At 42.7% G+C, this 18,919-nt stretch overlaps 1 protein-coding gene and 1 long non-coding RNA gene across 11 annotated transcripts in view; one reads left to right on the top strand and one right to left on the bottom strand.

The window, feature by feature from the left end:
* Nucleotides 1–401: 401 nt before the first annotated feature.
* cpeb3 (cytoplasmic polyadenylation element binding protein 3) overlaps nt 402–18,919 on the bottom strand; it is a 60,252-nt gene continuing 41,734 nt past the window's right edge. For all 10 annotated transcript variants that reach the window (XM_021580234.3, XM_021580236.3, XM_090216651.1 and 7 more), the window contains 4 exons: nt 8,983–9,101; nt 8,638–8,752; nt 8,021–8,202; nt 402–5,915 (listed from right to left, as the gene is read on the bottom strand). In XM_021580234.3, coding sequence (XP_021435909.3) covers nt 5,688–5,915; nt 8,021–8,202; nt 8,638–8,752; nt 8,983–9,101 — 644 coding nt within the window. In that variant the 3' untranslated portion in view covers nt 402–5,687. The remainder of the gene's footprint in view (nt 5,916–8,020; nt 8,203–8,637; nt 8,753–8,982; nt 9,102–18,919) is intronic.
* On the top strand, nt 12,128–14,232 carry LOC149972472 (uncharacterized). Its single transcript, XR_016490914.1, has 2 exons — nt 12,128–12,525; nt 13,432–14,232. It is a non-coding gene; the product is annotated as an uncharacterized LOC149972472 (long non-coding RNA).

The raw sequence follows: 18,919 nt of genomic DNA, 5'->3' as shown, positions 1-18,919 counted from the left end.
TGTATTTCTGAAAATGTGGACTCAAATTCCAAACGTTCCCTTAGTGCCAGGTATAAACAAGACTAGAGAATCATATTGACTATGTATAGAGATGCGGAAGAGCAAAAAAAAAGCATTGAACACTGTTCTGCGAGTGGTCTGAGGCAGTCGGTAATTAATGAGCGTTCTGAAGTACAACTAAACCCCTATGATTTAAACATCATCCCTCCAAGTAACTGATAAACCTACATTGATTGCTTCAGTAACCCCTAATGTAACAGAGGTCTTAAATGTATTTCAGTTCTTTTGAGATTTATTTGAACACTTCATTTTTCCATTCCAGTCAAGCACCTTACTCCAGGTGGAACATCAAGGGATGAGAGAAAGAGGTGGAAAAGGAGGCCATGCAAAAGACGACAATATTTCACAGCGTCATACAACTATATTTAATAAGACTTGCTTATTAGTACAGAAAAAGGGAAAAGGTGGGAACTACAACCTTGAAGCAGTAGTAGTAAGCATTAGCAGCATAGAGCTCTGTTTTTTTTATTAGTTATACTGCAAATTCAGACAAGCATAGGTCCAAGTCAACAATTTCAAAGCCTTGTCAAGATAGAACCAGTAATCAAACAAATAAGTATTACTTTGAAAAATTAATGAACACAACTTTTAAAAAGTAGTGATTTTGTCTGAGAAAAAAAAAAACTATTGAGCAAGTTAAATCTTTTTTTTTTAGATCACAAAATGAAGGGCCTACTGAGAACATTCATGAAGCGTTATGAAATTTCCTCCACCACACATGATTTCCATTTTATCCAAACTGTCCCTTTCAGTTGCACATAGTTTATGCTTAACAAATAAATAAAATGTAATAAATACTTGGTGGTATAACTAATACTGACCATTGGGAAAAAGCACTGGGTGAGTACGAGATTAAAGTTAATTAGTAGAACACTACCTGTACAAACTGGTAGAAAAGGCAAGCTAGAAATAACGTTCTCAGACCAGCATTTGCATTGGTGTTTTTTTCTGCTTATTGATGACAATACTATAGTACAGGAAGTGGTGATGTCACAACACTTCATATGGACCAATAGTCTATGGATATGAGGGCAAAAATCAGGTTAATGCCATCCCCGAAGAACGCACCACATAATGTTAGTGTATCTTGGCTCAAATTTAAATCTAAGGCCAGTTCGTACACACTAAACTGTGACTAAAGAAATCTAGGTGGTTTGGGGACAGAAAGAAAACATGTCAAAGATTTAGATGTATGACTCCTGTTATCAGGAATAAATTCCAACAAGTCACACCCTCCACTTAATTATACAGTTCATCTTAACATTTACATTCATTCTTAAATACAATCTCACTGGTGCACATAGCCACTTTTCAGGTTCCTACAGGGGTTTACCCACCATCTGAAACTAAAGGGAGGGTCATGTAACACGATTAACATTTTAAAAAGGTATTAATGTGATGTTTCACATCAGTGGAAGTGTTGTGACATCTTGGCCATACAATGTTATTGACTATTACAAGGTGGGGTTATACCACAGTAGCAGAAGCAGTAGGAGTGGTAAGTAAGCATTGTCCAGCTTCCACAACATCACAACATACCACATTCTGCCTTTTCATTTTATTGCCCGTTCATTTGTTTTACATTGCCAATCACTTAACAATACCAACCGTAATAGTTTTCTTCCATTTCCCCCCTCCTTAAATCATCGTCACACTAATGTAAGCAACATCAGCGAGTTAACACATTAAGCTTTGCGTTTAAAAAATCTACACACTTAAGTAACAATATTAAAGGTTTTTCAGCTTCCAAAAATAAAATAAAGTGAACAAATGAAAACTTTTTTTTAAAGAATTAGCATCATAAAATGAATTTATTCCAAGTAAAAATATAAAATAATATTAAATGACATTGACCAGATATGAAAGTCTCCCCCAGAAATAACTATTAATGGTTGAGAAATAAGTCTGTAAAGAAAATATGAAATAAAAATACGTAAATGTTTAAATTATTTTCTTTTTTAGCAAAAATCTCTAAAAAATAATGAAAAATTTCTCAGTACAAAGGCTACATTACTACTGGAAGGTACTAGCATGTAGAGTAGGTAAATACACAGTAGAAAATGATTTTAGTGAATCACAATGCTTGCAATGAAAATAAATCTGCAATAAAGATTTGCCTCTTTCTTTTTTCATTATTTTTTTTTTTTTTTTTTACAAACAGTACAAACAGTATTGCACATTACAACAAAGAATCAAGGTTCTTAGCCTTAAAAAAAAAATGGGACTAATTCAAGTCTTGCGTGAATAGAAGGCTACCAGTCAATTGATGCACCTTGGGGGCTTTCGAAGAAGTTACAGTTGAAACACTTGTATCTCTTAATAATATATATATATTTTTTAAACATTCCTTTCTCTCCACGTCATCTGCTTAAAGTCTTTTTTTAAACAATCTCAGGCTAACAAAATTAGGGTGTTGCTTTTACAAAACAAAATGAAACGCATACTTTTAGGAAACATAAAAAAGTTCTTAAAAAAATAACATGAACAGAAGATCTCTTTCACAATTCTGGTCAGCATAGTAAATGACTGATTATAAATATACAAAATAAGGGAAGTATCTTCAGTTCACCCGATAGACTTTTATTTATATAGAACAACAATTTTTAGGACTAATATTTTCCTTGGAACACTACCGCTCATGTTATGTTTGTCTTGGTGACACCGTGCTTCCACGGGTATAAGACCAGTGGGAAACTCACTCTAACCTCCTCTGTAATAAGGTAGACTCTGTACTTCAGCTAACTACGTCATTATATTAAAGTTAGAAAGCTCTAGCTCCTTCAGTTGTTTTTTCAAAAAATAAAATTTAAAATAAAAAGCAAATAAGCATGACAAAAATAAAATCAACCACCTGTTAAATCATCTCTGGCAGAATTAAATTAATATATATATATTTTTTTTATTTGAATAAACTTAGAAAATATCAATTTCTCTCCTAATATATTTCAAAATTGAGGTATTGCAAAAGATCATGTCAGTCAGAAAGCACACTTTTTGTTTTTCTCCCAACAAAAACAATTGCTGACTGTTAAACTGTCCAGATACAAAGAGTAGTGCATAACACGTCTATTATAGAGAAGGAACAAACATAGAAAACCCTTCTGGGCGGGGAAAGACATCTCACAAAAACACCCAGAATTCACTTAAATAGGGAGACTTATTATTACTCATGGTTAGCCTCTTTTTTTTGTTGTTGTAGACTTTTCTATCAATAAAAAAGTATCTTCGGTTTAGATTAGTTTACTTTTACAAAAAACAAACTAAATGGTTTGTCCTAAAGCAAACCGTTTTGCGACTAAAACCGAGAGAGAGGACGGCGGGGGTGCCAGCATGGGACAATCGCAACACACAGAAAAGGAGACGACACATCAACTCGCAATGTTGCAGGATCCAGACTGGATTGTCCACAAAACTGCTAAAAACCAGTGTAACAGCCCCAAACTCCACCGCTCAAACCCAAACCAACCCCAGCAGCCAATACTTTGTTTATTTGTCCTGCATTTATAACTACCCAATACCTCCCACCCCACCCATCCTATTCAACTGCACCCCATTCCATAGCCTTTTGATAAATAAAAAAAAATGTCCACCATTTTAGCAGGTCATTATTCTACTTCAAGCTTTGCAGGAAAATCTGGATAAATATGGTAAATCCCAGCTAGCACACAATGTTCTGGCAATGCTATCACAACCCCGTAGCCAGATAACTTTATGTGCAGGCTGAGAAGGAGCTCAGTTTACTAAACCACAAGTCTCCAGTAGCTTCAATGTTCTGTCTGTCTTCTCATCACTGTCTCGTATGCCTTGTCACCACAACAGTACAAATGTTTCTAACTTGCACCTTTAAACCCACAGGCATAGCGCTTGATGCTTCGCACAGTATCATCTGTGGTCTCCGTATGTGTTGGTTCGTTTAAGTTGAACATATGTGAGCTCTTTGGTTTTTTTTTGGGGGGGGGGACATGACCCTGTCAACAGTACAGACAGCAGTTCTGTGTTTCTCAGATTCAAGCTCACTTTAGTCTGCGCGTCATATGTTCTGTGTATTTGGGTCAAACTTTGTGTGCGTACTAGGTCTGTATATGTACATGTATGTATGTTTAAGAGAAAGAGAACCATCGGTGTAATGTGAGTGTGTGTGTGTGTGTGTGTGTGTATGAGAGAACGTATATATACACACGTGTGCATACACTAGTTCATGAAGTTTCACAGGACTTCTATGTCGGACGTTAACAACACTTAAAGCGAAATCACAGTTCTATAGGCATACTCAGACCCAACTATGTACGGTATAAAACTAACAGGAATCGCACAATTATATTAACAATCACTGCAACAAAAAAAAAGAGAAAAAAAAAAGTACTTCACCCACATCGTAGACAGTTTTAAATGATATATCCTACATCTACTTGGATTCAGGTTTAATATTAAGGTTTCGTCATCTGGTTATGTTAGCCACCTTGTGCAGAAGCAGCCTGCTCATACTGCCCCTGTGGCTGTTAACTTCTCACTGGGGGTGTTGGATTCTTTTACCAGTCTGTCTTCCTTGTTGAGTCCAGTTTCATGCTAGTTGTACGTACATCTATATGGGTGCTGTGCAAACATGGGCAGAATTGAATAGTAGACATGAGACTGAAATTCTATTGCATGCAGCAACCTGATTCAAAATAACATGCAGTTAGGGGCGACTCCCCCTCCCCCCCACCCCACCCCACATCATACTAGGCATCGTAAGGGACGCCCCTCTCCCTATGATAGCCTGTCATCATCCTTAACACCAGGTGACATCATAGTTGTTATAACGCCCTAGCCTGAATAAAGTACTATTCAGCAGCATTACATCAACATAACACTAGAAAATAAAGTCCTAACAAAAATAAAGAACTACAAATCAAAAGCAAAACTAAATCTGATTGCGTCTTATGAGGTATTAATTTTACTATTTTCAGAGTCAAAATGGAGAGCAAATATAGCCATTTTTTTATTTTATTTTTTAAATCTGGTCTTCTATGGCCCAGACTACTGGATAAATGTATAGTCTTCCTACATCTTATGCCACCTATTTAGGTTTTCTGAATGCATGGATTTCATTTTTGCCTTTGGTAATATAAGGGGCGATATCCTAAAACATTTTTTAAATAAGTGCATGCTCCTTTCCCATAGAATTTAATTATCTTTATATGTTAGATAGATATATTTAAAACAAAAATATATATATATACTTTTTAAATATATATGTACTGTAACTGTATAATCAGGAGACCCTGACCCACCAAGTCATGGAACAGGGGACTTGAACACAATATGTTTTTTGCTTACATCCCATATGTGTTTAGTGAGTTTTGAGCCAAAGTGCAAATTCTAAGCAGATAGACTTTTGCGATTCATTTTTTTCCCCCACCCTATTGTCATCATAAGGGTACACTGGACAATGAGTTCGTAATCAAGCAGTGTAGTTTGAAAATGAAAGACCCATGTATTTGTAGTTATCCTCTTCACTGATGTTGAGGTGGTGGGGAGGGGGTGCAGAGCAGGGGGGGGTGGGTGGGGTGTAGCGCTGTCCCGGTTAAGGGGGTTGAGGGGCTGTTGGGGGTGGGGCCGTGGGGCAGGGCTTATCCTCGACCCCCTCAGCTCCAGCGGAAGGACACATGTCGAGGGCGGTCGCCCCCCTCCTTCACCAGTGGCTTGTGGAACTCTCGGCCTGCCCGGGAGTGGATACTGGCCCAGCAGTACTCACAGTAGTACTGCAGGCAGGTGACGTTGGCACAGAAGAAAGGGGCAAACTTCCCCCCACAGCGCGCCCCCTGGCACTCGTCACACATCTGATCGTCCAGGACGTACGGCTTCACCTCCACCTGAAGGAAGGTCAGAGAAAGGAGACACTGGCTTATTATCTTCTTGGCGTGAGGTGTAGATTGAACTCAAACTTGAATCTCTATTGTCGGAATGTAAACAGAGTCCACATGCTTTATGCTAAATGTTTGACCAAGTGCAAGACATTGCCGAGTTCTGAAATGTATATTTCTGTTACATGTATTATTTGCCCGTTTAATGTCAACTGTGACATCCTAGAGGCTAAAAATATCAACTTCTCAAATACGTTTCTGTCTCTAGCTGTTCCTATTCTCCTCTCTATGGGTAAGGAAGGCACTGTAAAAGCAGATGTGGTGAATATTTCAAGAGCCAAAATGACTCATGTGTCCAAGTGTTGCACAACATTCTTCTGCCTGGTACTCTTTATGCACGGAAGCAGGTATACTTACACACACACACACATGAAAATTTGGAGTCCGTTGACCGTTGCTGAGGGACAGACTATCCAATCTGTGTCTCCATGGAGATGACACACAGTGTGTGAGCAGGCCCTGGTTACATACAGTGATCCCTCCACTACAGCCTGACAGTGTAATGAAGGGTTCTCTTTAAACCCCCAGCCCTGGTAAGACTATGACTTGCAATGGCCAAAGCCAGAAACAGACTGGCAACCAGGCTCATTTTCATTTGGCACCAAACGGTAGGAAACGGACTGAAAAAGGGTACCTGAGCATGTCCAACGGCTCGTTTTTGTTTTCCGTTGCAAAATGTTTTGCTATGGTGTGCCCTGATGAATACGGCCAATAAATACCAGTATCACCTCGGTGAGTACAACAATGAAGCTGTTCTTGAGGTACAGTAATTGAACCATTCTGACATATCATTAAGACAATACTAAGATGCCATTTACAGTTAACGGAATGATTGTGTTGCCAGACGGAACAGAATTACAACGTGCAAACAAAAGTGTTGTGGATGGACACCAGTGAACCACAAGAACGAACATTAACTAACCCTGAGAGAACTTGGGTGTGACGCGGTGGTGGTTGACGCGAAGGCAGGCAGAGAGGCTTCTCTGGGTAAAGCCCCCCCCCCCCCCCACACTCCTACTGTTGGACACTGAATATAGCCCTGGGTCAGACAGTAGAGCCAACCCAGGGAAGTAGTCTGAATAAAGACACTGCCTGCTCAACCAGCCACTGGGGTTGGTTATTGGATTATGGCAGCACAGAGGGAGTGTGGAATGAGCAGCCCCCACTGAGACTAGCCTCTCTGGGCTGGCAGACGACCAGTCTTGGTTGGTCACGATAGGCCATGCTCTATAGGGCTAGCTCGCTCAAAACAACCCGGCCACGGCTAAAGTGAATATTCATGTATAAGGAAGTCCTATAATTAAACCTTCCCCACGTCTGGGACTTCAAATGTCGGTCAGCCCTCCAGCAGCCGAAGGCCAGGGTGATTACACAGCCAACTCTATCCCACAGACCTAACCGGGGCTCCCTGTATTGTAGGCTGCGCCAAACTGTCAGTTGGATACCAGCATATAATGACAGCTCTTATGTATAGGGTCTTAATGAGAGTTAAAGAGTTCAGATCCACAGCAGCACACCATTGGGCTCCTGAATGGCGCAGCGGTCTAAGGCACCGCATCTCAGTGCAAGAGGCGTCACTGCCGTCCCTGGTTTGAATCCAGGCTGCATCACATCCGGCCGTGATTGGGAGTCCCATAGGGCGGCACACAATTGGACCGGTGTCGTCCGGGTTTGGCCGGGGTAGGCCGTCATTGTAAATAAGAATTGGTTCTCAACTGACTTGCCTAGTTAAATAAAAGGTTACATTTAAAAAAAAATAAGAAAGCCTACACTAGGGCCTACTGGGAGGTTACACTAGGGTCGTGTTCATTCGGCACCAAACGGAAGAAAACTAACAAACAGGGAGGTACTACCTGGACTTGTCCAATGAGAAACACTCCTTTTTGTTCCCTGTTGCAAAACCATTTCTTTTCCGTGCCCTATCGAACACAACCCAGTCAGTCAGTCATTCATCTGCTAAAGATATCTCCCTGTTATCCAACTTTTAGGGCCACTCCTGAAGCGCTATTGCTACGGAGACAGACATTATGAACACAGTGTTTGGTCTCACTCACCCGTTTGTCAATGTCGTTGTGCTGCAACTGAACAAAACGGGCGCTGATGGCGGCGATGTAGCTCTGCTGATTGGAGAAGGCCACACGGCCCGCCCCCTTGGGGTACTTGAGCTCCGGGTCAGTGTCAATGCCGGCGTAGCACACACCCCCATACAGCCTGTCCATTATCATAGCTAGTTCCACTAGAGGACGAGAGAGAATGTTATGACCGCATGCCGTAATTTGTCGAATTAAAAATGTTTGCATATTTTTTTACGAGACAAGCAGAATGATGCGACTTGAATAACATTCTTTGCCAATAACATTGTCCTGAAAGTGTGCATTACAGTAGTCGTCTTTGACTGTTGATTTAACTAGGGTAGGCCACATAGCAGACAGCCAGTCAGTGATGTTGGTCCCAAGCACAGAAATGCTGAACCACCTAAAGAGCCTTGCATGAACTTTTGACATGACTGGCAGTTAGCGAACCGCCTGGAAACAAATTGGATTTCTTTCTCACTGGCAAAACTGTATTGTTGATTACAGCCTGTAGAGACTACGGTCTACGCCAGTCGATCTTACACAGAAAATCCACCAACCTATCCACTGATCTACATCCGTTTTGACCAATCCCCTACCTGCGCGTAGAGGCCGGGGCACCCCCCCCACAAATATAGTCTTGCGGGGGTCCAGCGGTTGGGAGCCATCCATCACAAAGTCACTGTCACTCAGGTTCCAGGGGCGGATTTGGACCTGGAAAAAAGAAATGCATCATTAATGAAGTAATGTGTCTGACGTGAAATCCACACCCTTATACCCAACCGGAACCGAACTGCCTTGGTTATTTTCCTTCCAAGCCCAGTTAGAGCAACTATGGTGAATGTAGAACCAGACTGGCACAGTACAGGTCGGCTTGTCTCGGTTTAGCTCAGCTTAGTAGTGTGAAAACGGTATTACAGTACAGTACTGCGGTATTCACTGACTGGTTTGTCCTTGATAGTGGGGCTGGAGACACAAAGGTAAAGCTTCCCGTCCTCCTCGATGCAGGCGTCAATCAGGGCCTGGACAGAGGCCTCCTCTTGGAACAGCAAGAAGGCATAGCCTGGAAGAAGAGACAGAAGAGTTTTTAGACTAAAGAAAAAAATATATATATCCTGTTCACAGTAAGTACACTGTGTACTGTCTAAAACCTGAACCACGGAAGACAGTACCTTCCAGCCTAAAAAAGCTCAAATCAAGTCTGTTCAGTTTCAGTACGAAAAAAAAAGTACCCCGTGCAAAATGTATCAACCTAATACTCTCCAAATCATTTTGGAAAGTTACGGTGCGCAACGATTTCCTCCTGTGGGATGATGAGGTCTGGCTTTGCAGCAGAGAGAGATACAGAGAGAAAGGGAGGAGAGGGCTTGTCAGTGTGCATTGTTAAATCATCGATTATTGAACAGGTTGGAGAGGCGAGAGTTGGCCTCGGGTCAAGGCCATTCTGTCAGTTAGGGAGAGTTGGGAAGTTAACTAGGGTCATGCCTATTCCGTAATTGAGAGTATGGGAGTCAGCTAGTTTCACTCGAGGAGCAGTCGCATAGCGGTGTCCAATGGCCCTAATATCACACTATTCTTCTGGTATTAGCATTTGATATGGAAACAACACAGTATCAATTGTGTGAACAGAGTGAACAAAAGGTCATGAGAAAACACAACGGAACAAGAAAATGATGACACATTTAACGGTAGACAAAGTGTCACAGGAGTATTCTATTCAGTGGAATAGAGTACATTTGCAGCAACTAATAGGCCAGCACCGACCAGAGCCATACAAGTAGCATGCATCTCCACCTCTGATGCACAGGATTTGACATATCCTTAACTAGAGGGCCGTGATCATGTGAGCAAAACTGTGGAGCCACCAGGGACATGATGTGGGAACCTGAGCCACAAAGCAGAGCGGGCAGCAGAGTGGCGGGGTGGAGGGAGGGAAGCCGGGCCCACACGCAGACAGAACGTACATTTATGGTGCAGAAGGCTGGCAGAGGCGCCGCCTGCCGCTGCGTGTGCTTTCTTGTGTCAGCTGACTGTGACGGGGCTACTGCTTTTCAGGCGTATTTGCGGGACGCAGAGCGCCTGGCCGGGAACGGAGTGGCAATTAGGGGAACAGAGAAATGTGCAACTGTCACGGTTTACTCTCAGACATTCCTCAAAGGAACTGCTGCAGCAGGTGAAGAGGAGGAAAGATGAAAGAAACATACACTGACTCAGTACATCGTGAAAGTATGTATGTGTGTGTGTGTGTGCAAATGAAGGTGTGTGTGTGTGTCTGTGTGTGAGAGAGTCTGTGCAAATGAAGGTGTGTGTGTGTGTGTGTGTGTGTGTGTGTGTGTGTGTGTGTGTGTGTGTGTGTGTGTGTGTGTGTGTGTGTGTGTGTGTGTGTGTGAGAAAGAACGTATACACGAATGACAGTATATATATGTTCAAGTCCATGCATGTCACCACGAGGGCTGCATCAAGTATTTCCACTCCCCAGTCCTTTCGCCTTTCTCACTGAGCCCCGGCAGTGCTTAGTCATCATCATCACACACACACACACACACACCTGAGTGGAGCGTGTGTGTCTAGGGTCCTTCAGTGAGGTCACAACCAGCACTCGCTGTCCACCTCTCCAGCACAACCAGGCCCTTCAAAAGGGGACTTAGTGTCTCTGATGTCTCACACGCGTCAGTGACAGCATGTTCCTCCCAGGTTAGTACCCCCTTCTCTGGCCCCCGTCTGCCTGCGTCACAACAGATGAGTCCGTGTGCATCACACTCGCCATGAGCAAAAACAGGAGGCCCCAGAAGTCAATGCTGCTATATGTCAGCACAAGGCCATTTTCAGTACATCAGGAGGACTAAAAACAAGGCAACAGTAAACATGTCGTCCCCCACGAGTGATGCAGCGCCCCCGCTTGGGACAATTGAGATATCCCGTGTGACTAATACGTTTCTGTTATCGTGTGTGACCCATTAAATTGACCAGATACTCAAGTGGCCACTAACAATTAAAAATACATGTCTTACAAAATGGAAGGCAGTTGGCCTGGGTACCAATCTCTAACTAATCCACTTCCTGTACTCCATGTCATGTGCCAAAAGACTATTTGGAAGTGGCAAGGAGTGGAATGTTAGTTGAAGAGACTGATACTCAGACTAGAAGGCAGTCGGAAGGAGGCGAGACCATTCTAGCCAATAAGAAGGCAGATACGAGTGTGACCAACAGGCACAACTCTGATATAAAGTGTTTTTTTCTCTCTCAGAGTTGCCGCGATGTCACGTCTCGTACACTAGTAACAAACTAAGCACTACAAAACTTATATTAGATTAAATAAGCCATTACATGATTTGTTAACCAAATTAACCAAACCAAATTCGACTCTCATTGACATTCAGAAAAACGCCACCTACAGATTTTGTGCCCAGTTATCACTCTCGCTTTGCCTCTTCCTCCCTAGTGTGACTCACACATTTCTGTTAATTACTACAGCTCCCGCCTTGGGCCAATCAGTGTCATTTTGTAAATGCCGGATCTTTATGGCATCATTCACCCCAGTTTTGTCAAAATCGTGCCGGTGCTGTCTGAGATATCGCGTGACTAACGTATGAACGGACGGAAACCGATCTGACCGATTTCATCGCAGGGGACAAAAACACAGGAGGTGGAACTTCAGCCATCACAAGACGTATCAATAAGTTGCGGGAAAAATGATTTGAAGACAGACATCTAAGGAAAAGGATTGCAAACAAGACACAAGGCCTATGATTCTCCATTAAGTGGACATTTCAAAGTACACACACCACCAGGTGGAATTGTTCATTTGCAGACTGGCAGTAGTGCAGCCTGGTTGCACACTTAACACTCATGTAGTAAATCATCCTGACCAATGAACCACATTTCCCAGGCCACAACCATAACACAACCACTAAATGACTAGTCCATCTGTGTGTCTCTGCTACTGACTCCTCCTGGGCCCAACATGGGGAAAACCTAAGACAATCAGGATAATGGAAACAGGCTGGTGTGTGCCCAATGTGCTTCGTCATAACCTCAGAATAGAAAAAACACATTAAATAAAGAGGGTGTCATCGGGTCGGGAATCATGTGGTTTAAGCACTGAGAGAGAGAGAGACTGCATGCAGCAGTCTTCAGAAACGACCGCGACAGCCAGAGGCCACAGTCAGGGAAAGGAACAGCGTGTTCTGTCCCGGAGCAAGAGTGTGTAAAATAGAGAGAGAGAAAGAGCGCGAGAAAGAGCGACAGACAAAGAGCGACACAAAGGGAGCGACAGAGAGAGAGCGACACAAAGGGAGAGAGAGCGCGCAAGCGACAGAGAGAAAGAGAATGGTGTGTGTATGGAGGAGAAAAATAGAGGAAGAGACGTTGGGGAAGGAAAATAGTGGGTTGGACGGTTGACTGGTAGCGTTAGGGGTTACACAGTTGAGGGAAGGGGCTAGCCTAGCCGAGCCGCTAAACGAAGGAGGCAGTTCTTGGCTTTCACAGTGAGTACACAGTGTTCACTTCCTTGTTAGAGTCAAAGCACCGTATAGGATTAACTTCGGTCACCTTTTAGCAACTGTAAGGATCACATTCAACAGGCGGAATAGGCACACACACACACTTCGCCATTAGGAAGGGTGCCATCGTGTGCACTCGCACAGTCACACACCCGTGGTGGATTTAAAAGCATAGGATTGGTGTAAACATTAGGTGGGAGGGAAGTTCCACCATTGTTAATAAATCCATGTGAGAAAGTATGCAAGTGCACAGTTGAGAAGGAGAATCGGGCCAGACAGGCAGGCAAGCCTTCCGCAGTGCAGGGGCTTAGTAAACCAGAGGAGGAGGAGAGGGGAGCACAGATCTGCAGTGGCTCGTGCCTGAGATTTATAAAAGCTTTACTGCGGAGCTCCCGACTGCGCCAAGGGAGTAAAAGAAAACACACGGCCAGGCAGTGTTTTGGACTGTAAAGAATTCTGTTTACAGATAAAACGACAGGTACCTCATGGTCCTACGGCCAACAAAATGACCTCAGACACGAACAAACTCTTTCCCTCGCCGACGGCCAACACGGTGTCAAACAGGGCACACATGACCTCACAAACGAGCCACTCCAATTTCACACCTCGACTCAAAAACTTCCAAGACTACAAACGATGACCAATTTACCCAACAAACAGTGACTTGCACAGCGCATCCACTATGGCTCTCCAACTGAACTTCAGCCTAAAACTTCCCTCACAAATCAATAGCCACCAACATTTCAGTTTCCGAAAAAAGTTTAAACGATAACGTTTCAAGCGGTGAGACTCATTTCAAAGTATGGTTAACGTTTATGCGTCTGTTGATTTAATAGGGTGACAATTTATCAAGGCTAATGTTTCCTGATTCGGAAACTTGTTTTTTTCCAGATTTACAGCGCCAAGAGAGGGGTGCGGACTTCGACTCTGCAGACTGGTCTGGCCCGTATTTATAAAGCATCTCAGAGTAAGAGTTCTGATCTAGGAGCAGGTCCCCACTGTCTTATTTAGTACGCTCTGAAAGGCAAAACGGATCCTAGAGCTGGACCGACTGAGAACCTTTATGGATATGGGCCAGCGAGTCCCATCTGTGAAGGGTGGAGAGCAGACTCTGGCAAAGCTCCCTCACAGCTCATCATCAAAATCCTCACATAGAAAGCGGTCTCAATTGTCTCAACTGACCATGTCTGATACGTACAGCATATCCTAAAAACAGAAAGAAGGGGGAAGGACATGGAAGAGAAGAGAAACAGAAGCCAAGCTGCCCTAGCACTGCCTAGTGAAAGTCTACACAACCCTTACAATCTTCAGTTTCCTTAAAAATTCTACCTAAAAAAAAAGGGACTAAATTAAGATTTTCTCCTACCAATCTACACAACCTATTCCACATTTTGAAAGTGAAAGTGTCTTCTTGAAAAACATTTTGAATAACAAACAAAAAAAAGTGTACCTTCTCAGATAAGTGATCATATTTGATGCAAACAAGATATTAATGTGCTGATACAGTGCCTTTAGAAAGTATTCACACCCCTTTTTTTCCATTTTTTGTTGTTGTGTTACAGTCTGAACTTAAAATTGATTAAATTGCCCCCCAAAAAATTGTCGCTTGCCTACACACAATATTCCATAATGTCAAAGTGGAATTATGTTTAAAAAAAAAAAAAAAAGACTAATTCATTAAAAATGAAAAGCTGAAATGTCTTGAGTTAATATGTATTCACCCCTTTGTTATGGCAAGCCTAAATACGTTCAGGAGTGAACATTTGCTTAACAAGTCACATAATAAGTTGTTTAACATTTTCTTATGACCCCACTCATCTCTGTACCCCAAGGTCCCGCAGTCAAGCAGTGAATTTTAAACACAGATTCAACCACCAGGGAGGTTTTCCAATACCTTGCAAAGAAGGGCAACTATTGGTCAATGGGTAAAAATAAAAAAGCAGACATTGAACATGGCTGTGACAGGAGAAAACAGAGTATGGATCAACAACAGTGTAGCTACTCCACTATACAAACCTAATTGACTGAGTGAAAAGGAAGCCCGTACAGAATAAAACAATATTCCAAAACATGCATCCTGTTTGCAACAAGGGACTAAAGTAATACTGCCAAAAAATTGGGCAAGCAATTCACTTTTTTGTCCTGACTACAAAAGGTTAAGTTTGGGGCAAATCCAATACCACATATTAATGAGTACCACTTGCCATATTTTCAAGCACAGTGGTGGCTGCATCATGTTATGGGTATGCGTGTAATTGTTAAGGACTGGGGAGTTCTTCCAGGATAAAAATAAAAAAAACAGAATGGAGCTAAGTACAGGCAAAATCCTGGAGGAAAACCTGGTTTAGTCTGCTTTCCATCAGGTACTTGGAGATTAATTCACCTTTCAGCAGGACAATAACCTAAAACACAAGGCCAAATCTACACTGGAGTTGCTTACCAAGAAGAAAGTGAATGTTCCTGAGTTGCAGAGTTACAGTTTTGACTTAAATCTACTTGAAAATCTATGGCAAGACCTGAAAATAGTTGTCTAGCAATGATCAACAACCGATTTAACTGAGCTTAAACAATTCTGAAGGAAGGATGGGGGGCAACTTCTTGAGGTGCTCAAGTTCAGAACAGTTGTCAGTCAAAACCCATACAGCGCTGTGAAGCGCAGAGCCAGAGTTCTGACGTCATGTTTAGCATGTTACTGTACAGCCACTGTGTTCCAATTTAGATGTTTATCAGTGCCCAAATCGGCCATTTTCAACTTGTATACAGGTACAAGGGTTAAAGGGTACAGTAGCACAAAAAGCACCATCTATACAGAATATGGCAATAAATCAATATTATTCAATATGATGAAAACTAACTTTGCATAATACTGTAGTCTATACAGTGTACAAAACATTAAGAACACCTTCCTAATATTGAGTTGCACTCCCCCCTTTTCCCTCAGAACAGCCTCAATTCATCAGGGCATGGACTATACAAGGTGTTGAAAGCGTTCCACAGGGATGCTGGCCCATGTTGATTCCAATGCTTCCCACAGTTGTGTCATGTTGGCTGGATGTCCTTTGGTTGGCGGACCATTCTTGATAACACACAGGAAACTGTTGAGCGTGAAAAACCCAGCAGCATTACAGACACAAACCAGTGTGCCTGGCACCTTCTACCATACCCTGTTCAAAGGCACTTCAATCTTTTGTCTTGCCCATTCACCCTCTGAATGGCACACATACACAATCCATGTCTCAATTGTCTTAAGGCTTAAAAATCCTTCTTTAAACCTGTCTCCTCCCCTTCATCAACAGCTTTCACCTGAAATCACCTGGTCAGTCTATCTCATGGAATGAGCAGGTGTTCATAATGTTTTGTAGACTGTGTATTTATACCCCAAACCATTGGTTTCCAAATATTTTATGAGTAGGCTTTCCTATTCTGTCTTTTTTTTAATACAATAAATCACTGTTGTTCCAATTAAGCCCAGTATACTCTTATTAAGCAGAGTTTGCAATGAAACACACGGGGACAGTGTGTTGATATCCCAATATTCAATGAGCATGAGCATAAATGTCTCTTGTTCAGATTTAAGTTGATGAATAAAAAAAACACACACAAAACTACAGTTGTGCACATTATGCATCTAGCCATTGTGCCTGTACCAAGACTGGAAACTATTAGGAACAATTAGAAACCTCAAGTCCCTTTGAGTGGACAAGGTAGTCGTTGATGCAGAGACAGAAGAATAACATCAGAGGGGAGGGATGTCAGGGTGATGATCGTACAGACCGCAGCTGGCTCCGTGTGAACTCCAATCCAGAGGTTCTTGTTTATTCCCGACGCTCTGTCGAAACGCAAATGCACCACACTTGTGATACGGTTTTGTATATCTTTGGAACTTTACTTTTATATAGGCAAGAAATAATATTTCTCATACAATTGGTGGACAAAAATGGCAACAAACGAGGGGCAAGGGGATAACTATTGGGCGACTTCTCATGCACTTTTGGGTGGGGGGTGGGGGGGTTGTCCTTGTTCATCAGTTTTTTTGTCCACCACTTGTACCTTTGTAAGACAGTAGAGAGGGAGATTTGAAATGGTCTTCAGATAGGCTTTAGGAAGACGAGTATAAATAATTAACAAGAATAGCAGTACAGCAAATGTGAATCACCTTTCAGATAATGAATTGAAAGTTGTGTGTGTTACAGTCTGTGTGCATGGCTTCTTATCCAGAGGGCCAGTGTGTGTTACAGTCTGTGTGCATGGCTTCTTATCCAGAGGGCCAGTGTGTGTTACAGTTTGTGTGCATGGCTTCTTATCCAGAGGGCCAGTGTGTGTTACAGTCTGTGTGCATGGCTTCTTATCCAGAGGGCTAGTGTGTGTTACAGTCTGTGTGCATGATTTCTTATCCAGAGGGCCAGTGTGTGTTACAGTCTGTGTGCATGATTTCTTATCCAGAGGGCCAGTGTGTGTTACAGTCTGTGTGCATAGCTTCTTATCCAGAGGGCCAGTGTGTGTTACAGTCTGTGTGCATAGCTTCTTATCCAGAGGGCCAGTGTGTGTTACAGTCTGTGTGCATAGCTTCTTTTCCACAGAGGGCTGGTGTTGGTGCAGGGTTTTGTTCTAACCAAGCAGTAACACACCTGATTAAGGTCTTGATTAAAGTCTACGATTAGTTGAGCCAGGCGTGTACTGGTTGTCAACGAACAGAAGCCTAAGTCCACATAGATATCCAAATAGATCTCCACATAGATCTTATGTTATTTCATGATGAATAGTAATGATCAGTTTAACTTCAGGGGTGATTCATATAATACAATTTTACATAAGAAATGTCAGTTTGTAAGTTTTGAATATTTGGAAATGAATAAAAATGTATTATTTAACAGAGGGGGGGGGGGGGTATTTGGAACACCTATGGGCTTAAGGTCCGGACTATTTACATTTTATCAAATATTTAAATGTCTATCAAATATAGAAATGTCTAAACTTAGATTTGGGGGTTGGCTTAATAAGTACACTTACCCTAATCCATTTTTAGATAACATTTGTAAGGCAGCAAAATGTAAAGATATGCCACCCCCCCATTTACGAAAATGGTTTGCTCCTACAGACAGTGAGTCATGTGGCCGTGGCTCGCTCCATAAAGCAGGCAGACATCGAGGCATTCAGTTACTGTTCGATTGAATGTTAGAATGGGTAAAACTAATGACCTAAGCGACTGAGTGTGGTATGATCGTCGGTGCCAGGCACCCCGGTTCGAATATCTCAGAAAGGCCGGCCTCCTGGGCTTTTCACGCACGACAGTGTCTAGGGTTTACAGAGAATGGTGCAACAAACAAAAAACATACAGTCAGTGGCAGTCCTGTGGGCGAAAACAGCTCGTTGATGAGAGGTCGAAGGAGAATAGCAAGAATTGAGCAAGCTAACAGGCAGGCCACAACCAGGCAAATAACGACGCAGTACAACAGTGGTGTTCAGAACGGCATCTCGGGAACACACAACTCGCCAGTCCTTGTCACGGATAGGCTATTGCAACAGACCACACCGGGTTCCACACCAATCAGCTAAAAATAAGAAGGGCACGTGATCACCATCACTGGACAACTGAGGAGTGAAAAAAAACATTGCCTGGTCCGACGAATCCCGGTTCCTGTTGCGTCAGGATTTGGTGTAAGCAGCATGAGTCCACGGCCCCATCCTGCCTGGTGTCAACAGTACAGGCTGGTGGCGGGCTGTACCTAATAAACTGGCCACCGAGTCTATATCCTAATCAAATCAAATATATTGGTCACATACACGAGTTTAGCATATGTGGGTGTAGCGAAATGCTTGAGCCTCTAGCTTCGACAGGGCAGTAATATCTAACAGCTTCACAACATATAACCAAAATACCCGTACATCTAAGTAAGGAATGGATTAAGAATACATATGTCAGAGCGGCATTGGACTAAGATAAGGTGGCATGGTATAGAATACAGTATATACATATGAGATGGGTGATACGATATTTACACACAATTAAAGTGACTAAGATACCGTAGAAGAATATAGAGCACAGTTTATTCAAGTGGCTAGTGTTTAATTTCCTTAGAGTAGTCAGTGATTCCTAATCTATGTCTATAGGTAGCTGCCTCTGATGAGCACATGTTGGCTGTTTAACAGTCTGATGGCCTTGAGACAGAAGCCGTTTTCCAGTCTCTCTGTCCCAGCTTTGATGCACCTGTACTGACCTCACCTTCTGGATGATAGCGCAACGCTCTCCAGAGGGTGGTGCAGTCTCCCCAACGCATTACCGGGGCAAACTTCCCGCCCTCCTGGACACCTACAGCATCCAATGTCACAGGAAGGCCAAAACTATCATCAAGGACATCAACCACCCGAGCCACTGCCT

The sequence above is a fragment of the Oncorhynchus mykiss genome, chromosome 23 (genome assembly GCF_057628025.1).
Source record: "Oncorhynchus mykiss isolate SJ-2025 chromosome 23, ASM5762802v1, whole genome shotgun sequence".
NCBI classification, from domain to species: domain Eukaryota; kingdom Metazoa; phylum Chordata; class Actinopteri; order Salmoniformes; family Salmonidae; genus Oncorhynchus; species Oncorhynchus mykiss.
Note: the sequence above shows the minus strand (reverse complement) of the source record. Positions and strands in the feature narration are given on the sequence as shown.